The following is a 6,151-nucleotide window of genomic DNA, read 5'->3' as shown; positions in this document are numbered from 1 at the left end:
CCAGGTCAGGGGACTCAGATATCCTCTACCGACACTTGCAGCAGTGGGCGACCCCCGAGTAGCCTCATCAGTACTGAGCCCATGTCCTGGCATTTCCAAGGAAGATGTGACCGATAGCAGGGAAAGTACGCTTTTCACCAGGACAGGAGGGACCTGTATGGCTGGAGAGGCTGCACAGAGCAGGCAGGATTCCAGCTGAGTCCTGTTCTGGGAGCAGAATTCAGGAGGTAGGCAGGGTTGAGTTAAGAGGCTGGTGGGAATTGAAAGGTGCTCAGTGACTAGGTACCTTCTGACTTCACTCCTCTGGATCGTCTTGTGTTTCTCCGCATCGGAGATAAAGCAACTATGCACACTCTAGCCAGCTGTACACTCTGCCACATCACTTGTGTTCCCAAGTTTTGTGTTTTTCTATCTGTTCAACAAACCAGATAGGGAGTTCACATGGGGGCCACAGAGGGGAGCTGTTTGGAACACAAACACTGGAACCAGACTGCGTGACTTAATCTCTCTGAGCCTGTTTCCCTGCCTGCAAAATGAGGATGATGGCTTCTGCCTAATTGAGCTTTTATGAGAATTAAATGAGTTAACACATGTAAGTGCTTTGAACAGCTCACAGTGCATAGTAAGAGGCCAACAAACCTTGGCTTCCCTCCTTGGTGCTACTGGGTTGGGGTGGAGGTAGAGTGCAGAAAGAGAAAAAACAGAAAGCCTGACCAAAAGGGAAGGAAGTAAGCAGGTAGCAAAGGAGAAGGGCAGCTGCTGGGGGGAATGGGGGGGGGGCTCCTCCCCAGCTGACACTGCCTCCTTAACACTGCATTGTTGCTTAAGCAGATTTGCAGCGGGATTGGAAGAGCCGTTAACCTTTAACCAAACCCCAGACTGACCTAAAGGGCAAAAGGAACGTGTCTTGTCCTCTTTGGCCACCAGGTGGCAACAACACACGGGTCTGCTGCTTATTTTGCCTCAGGAGCCACAGGACCTGGCCCACACCCAGGCCACACAAACATGCCATCTGCTGGCCACGCCTAAGTGTGTGCCCGGACTTGCTTCTGTCAGACACCAGTGCAGGACGCAGTCGGGATGCACATCTGACGTTGTTCTTGCCTCTGCCAAATTTCTCCAGAGTTAAATACTCGGTGTCTATCTCCACACCCCGTCCCTGAACTCAATGTTCAGAAGCCCAGAGGCTGCAGGAGTTGCTGCAAGAGGCTCAGGAAAAGTGACGTGTATACAACTATCATGGTGATACAGGTGAATGAACCTGCCGATCAGCCATAAGAAGGAAGAAGCCATGGGTGGGGGCGGTGGGTGGCCCTGGGAACTAGGGGAAGGGCCTGTTAGTGCCTCAGAAGGGGGCCTATGGATGTGTAAACCTGGGGCAGTGCACCAGCCGGAACGCACTCCCTTTATCCAGCTGCCTGCAGGCTTCCTTAAGTCAGGGCCTGGCCTCCAAGGAGGAAATCCTCTCAAAACTCACAAGGAATTGAGCTGGTTCCGGTTCCAAGAATCAATGGCTGTGAGAAAAGGGAGACCCGTAGTTTAATCTGTTAAACCTTTTGTCATTCATTTAACAAACACCCCCATCTTGCACTCAATTATTTTTTCAGTAAATGAATGAAATCCTCCACCATGTATAACTCACGACACGAGGCACAGCACAAGTTTATAAACCCTGGTGCCAGCCCTCTAGTAGGGGAAAGAAAAGGAGAACACCAACAATTCTAAAGATGTGAGGCACAACAGGAGGAGGTGATCAGTATCTTCTACCTGAGACAACCAGCAAACCTGAACACCAGAGTACCCACCCAAGGGCTCCCTCGTCCTTGAAGTACAGCAGACAAGATGCTCAGTTCCAAGGCAGCTCTATTCTCTTACCAGGAAAAGACACCCACATTTAGGATATAAATAATTTACCAAGACCCTGGTTTGATAGGCTCACATACTGTGAATTAAACTATACTTAAGTTGATCTGGACCCACTAATAACATAAGAAGCCTGGAAATGCCTGGGAAAAGGCAGCCTGTTCCCACTGAATGCCAGCAAGGGGGCTACTCATTGCCTGATGAGCTGGAATCTCAAGGCCCTCGGGCCTATTCAGACCCCAGCCGGGGAAACCCATCCCGGCTCCCACATTGAAATTACACAGGAGTTTACTCCAAATCTGTTAGAAACTGGAGGAGTATTTACTTCCACATGTACACAGAATATAAAAATATATGCATTTTATTTTAGGAAAAAATGCAGACTGATGGAGTAAGCTTATTATAAACTGGCCCATTAGGAGTCACAGAATCCACAGGAAACAAGTTCTGGAGACCAGATGCCTGCCTCTGCCTCTCCAAACAGGCCTGAGTCCAGGAGAGGATGTGATTCTGGAGGCCTGCTCCTCGGAGAGCAGGGAGGTTGGCCACAGAGGCCATTCACATGTAAATGTCCAGTGAACCGAAGCCCAGGAAAAAAATCAAACTTTGGACCAGGATACCAGAGTGGGGGTGGATGAGGACAAACACTCTCCAGCATTTCTTATTTTCTCTGTGTGAACTTCACCACTGGGAGGCAACCTCTTTTCCCTATCTAGTTTCAACTCAGAGAGTTTGATTCCCCTCCAGCTCAACCCTAATCCACCCCATCTCCCACAGTCTCTAGTCCTGAAGCACCAGCTGGGGTGGCAGCTCTTTCTTCTATCCCTGGGCCAGATCTGCTAAAATCAGGCCTGCTTCCAAGAAGAAGGCTTGGGAAACCGAACAGAGGTGAGTCCAGGCAGTGGCTGTAGTGGTTTGCTACTGAATTCTTGCTTGCTGTCCTGATCCCTTTACCTAAGGAGACAGAAGGAGGAACTGCTTTAAATTGCCCTTCTTTCACAAGCCCATCTGTCACCAGCTGAATTCAAGTTCCTCAGGGTAGGAAGCAATGGGACTCCGTGCCCCTCGAGGCTCCCTCCTCCTGCCCATCTTGCCTCATGGGATTTGGGGCTGATGGGCAAAACAGCTCGGAAGTGCAGATGATAAGGAAGAAAGAGACAGCATCTCAGTGTCTTACCTGGTAGATCCTGGGACAGCAACTTTCCTGGGAGGCTGCAGATTGCTGCGACCAGCACCAGAGATGGGAAGATTTGGTCGTTGAGAAACAGGAACTTGATGGGAGTCAACAAAAGACATGAGTTAGCAGAGAGTTCAAGCGACCTTCTCAAAAAGAAATAGTGCAGTCAAGGCAGACTGAGTCTGGGATACTGTCTTTCTTCCCCAAGGTAAAAAACATAAGGTATTCGAAAACCAAGGCTTGAACGCTTTGCTCAGGCCCACATCCTCTCCTTAACTCAGTCTCCCCATCTCCAGACACAGCTATAATGAGGGTGGAAGAGTCGCTGTGACCAACTGGGAGAGTGCGTGCATGCTGGGCAAGGGCAAATATTATTCCTTCTGATTTCTTATTCTTGTCTGTTCTTCCTCACCTCTGTGTCCTGCCGCACTTGGTCTTGGAAGTCCTTTCCGAGCTGACAGGGAATCTGAAGGAGGGGCACCTTTGCTGGATGGGACACTCCGGCTGGCGAGTGGCATCCTGTTGCCAGGCCTGGGAACGGCCGAGGGAACAGGCAGTCGACTGGAAGGTTTAGCAGCTGCTCCCTGGGGCCGAGACGGGCGCTGAGAGCTGCCGGCAGGAGGCTGTGGGGCCAAGACTGGTCTGACAGGGGTAGGTGGGCCTGGTGAGAGAAGCAGAGGAATTTCAGGGTTCGCACCACATCCTCCCCACTCCCCACACCCACCCACCCACAGCTTCACTGCCCAGGTCTTCTCACTTGCTGTCGCTCTCCCACTGGGCCCAGCTTTTCCCCGGACCGGAGGAGCTGATCGGGCAAGAGGGGAAGACGCTGGGCTTTTGGAGGCAGGGAACAGATTGCATGTGGGCGACTCCTGAAACACACAGAGGGAGAAAAAGGACTAGAGTGGAAAAAGAATCTGTTCTGCTGGCTGACTCAGGGACAGAGGTGGAGAGTTTCCTAGATCCCAGCAAGAAGAGCAGAAGTTAGCTGCCAACAACAGCAGCGTCACCACCAGCGCCATTTATTGAGAGCTTATTACAGACGTTACAGAGCTTATACACAGATGCTGTGGTACGTGCCTTGCTTATGGCACCTCGTTTAATTCCAACAATTCTGCAAGGTAGAAATTGACTATCTTACCAACAAGAAAAATGCCTGTACTGGGTCATGCACAGTGTCGGAGGCACACATCTAAGCCAAGCCCTCTCAACTCACCCTCTTCACACTGGAGGGCTTCTTTCCAGATGTTGCTCGAAGAGCCCTGATGGACCCCTTCCTATCGCTGCTCCGGAGTCGGGGTGTCAGGCTGCTTGGAGAGGGGGTGCTCCGAGCCAAAGAGCTCACGGTGGGCAGCAGGTCTCGGACAGGACTGTCCTTGAGCACAAAGGTCTCCCGCCGAGGGCTGGGCTTCACCCTTCGAGGCCCTGAGCCCTCGCCTGTGTTCTCCCGCTCCTTCAGGGCACACTGCTCCAGCTGAGCTGCCAGCCGGTTGGCTTCATGGAGGATTTCTTCCAGCTTCTCCGGACTGAGGGGGCCTAAGCTGAGCCTCAGACCTTGGGGAGTGGGGGCCACTGCATTTGGGTCACTTCGATGGGAGAGGCCTCGTCGGAGGGGTTTCTCTGGAGTCACCAACACCGCTACATCTTCTTCCTCTCGACTGAGACAGAAAACAAAGCAGGCATCATGCCCACGGGAGAAGACTGCAAGGGGGACTGGGCAAAACCCCCACAGCAGAGCCAAGAACACAAGTGCAAACCCTGAAGCCCATACTGGCCGTGAGATCTAAGTGATGAAACTCCTGGTTCTACGAGGCCTTCCATGCTTACTGACATTGGAAATTATGCCGGGTGAAGATGCCACAAATCCACTTACCCTTCTTCTTAACACCCTGAAATCTCATTCCAGCTTATCACTCCCCCCATCCCCAGCAGTGTCACAGGGCCCTAGTCACCCAGCCACCCAGAAGCTCCAGTGCACCCAACCTTGTTAAATGACCAATCCAGACCTGAGGCCAATAATTCAGCAGTAAGGGGTTAGAAATAATCATTGTGAGAAAAAAGTAAACAGGATAAGGCATCTACTACCTGTCCGATGGTGACAGCCCCCCAAAGTCCAAGGTCTCATCCGCTATAAACTTTACATCTGTAGGGGAGGAAAGAAGGAATGCCAGCTTTGGGTCCCCAACATGGCTCTAATCACAGGGTCCCATTCTTCCCTCCAGCGTTTCCTTACCTTCTTCTAAATCTTCCATGTTCCAGAAAGCAGGAAAGAGTCAGCTCAGACACCTGAGCTGGAGAGAAAACACCTTTCCTCACGTCTCCATCCTGCCCAAGGCCTCCCAGCTAGACTCCGGGTGCAAGCCAAGGGTTGGGAATAATCGTGAAGGTAAAGCAAGCGTTCCCGCAGTAGGACTTGCCCCTGTAAACTACCTCTGCTACCACCAGGGCATGTACGGGCAAATTGTCCCGCACTCCCATCTCCCTCCACACACTGGCCCCCGCCCCTCTGCGACCCAACCTCCTACCGCTGGAGCGGTCTATGCGCCCCATCTTCCTCCCCGCCACCATCCTCCGGGTTCTTCCTCTCCCCAAGCCACCTTTCTACTCCCCGAAGCACCGCATCCACACCTCTTCTGCAGGCCACCCTCAGTTTTCAGTTTACGATCCGCCTCACCTCCGGTGGAAGGTGCTTTCCTTCCACAACCTAGTCCCGGGAATCAGCTCCGAGGGGGCGGGGCTCCTTTCGAATCTCTCAGGTCCCACCCACTCCCCCCACACGCGCTCAATGATTGGTGGATGCCAGCATCCCCACGCCCTCCTGAGGCGGGGCGGCGGAGGGGCAGTCGGCCGGAAGTCTGCAGGTGGGGCATAGAGGAAAGCCGTTCTGAGAAAGACTCCATCCGGAGGGCCAAGGCGGGGAGACCGCGAGCGCGCGCTCGTGCCCGGGAAATTTTGCTTGGATTCCCTCCAGCAGCCTGGACCTCGCGGCGGCGCGCGAGGGAACGGCCCAATGAGCGAGGGCCTCGCGCCCTGTCGCACTCTCTTCTCCGCCCCCTCCTTCTCCATCGGCTCAGAGCTGAGCTTTTAAGCGGTGAAATTAATACTCTGCTT

General features: G+C 53.0%; 1 protein-coding gene across 11 annotated transcripts; it reads right to left on the bottom strand.

The window, feature by feature from the left end:
• Positions 1–2,208: 2,208 nt before the first annotated feature.
• Positions 2,209–5,801, bottom strand: PSRC1 (proline and serine rich coiled-coil 1). Of its 11 annotated transcripts, none has more exons than XM_070367553.1 (8): positions 5,715–5,801; positions 5,274–5,331; positions 5,126–5,183; positions 4,257–4,698; positions 3,798–3,912; positions 3,453–3,701; positions 3,041–3,134; positions 2,209–2,817 (listed from the first exon to the last, which is right to left on the bottom strand). In XM_070367553.1, exons 2-8 carry the CDS (start codon positions 5,290–5,292, stop codon positions 2,814–2,816), a joined length of 981 nt encoding a protein of 326 aa, XP_070223654.1. In that variant the 5' UTR covers positions 5,293–5,331; positions 5,715–5,801; the 3' UTR covers positions 2,209–2,813. The 11 variants fall into 11 exon arrangements, with proteins under 11 accessions (XP_070223654.1, XP_070223649.1, XP_070223652.1 ...); XM_070367548.1 differs by having other exon boundaries at positions 5,274–5,383; positions 5,669–5,791; XM_070367551.1 differs by having other exon boundaries at positions 5,274–5,383; positions 5,715–5,779.
• Positions 5,802–6,151: the final 350 nt, after the last annotated feature.

Source organism: Bos mutus, chromosome 3 (genome assembly GCF_027580195.1).
Source record: "Bos mutus isolate GX-2022 chromosome 3, NWIPB_WYAK_1.1, whole genome shotgun sequence".
Taxonomy (NCBI): Eukaryota; Metazoa; Chordata; class Mammalia; order Artiodactyla; family Bovidae; genus Bos; species Bos mutus.
This window is presented reverse-complemented; position numbering and strand designations above follow the sequence as displayed.

Bases quoted from the DNA above. Each gene is read 5' to 3' on its own strand.
- PSRC1 (XM_070367553.1), bottom strand. The intron at 3,913-4,256 runs GTGAGTTGAGAG...TGTGTGTTTCAG, and splicing joins AGCCCTCCAGTGTGAAGAGG to GAGTCGCCCACATGCAATCT. The intron at 3,135-3,452 runs GTGAGGAAGAAC...ACTCCCATCAAG, and splicing joins AAGTGCGGCAGGACACAGAG to TTCCTGTTTCTCAACGACCA.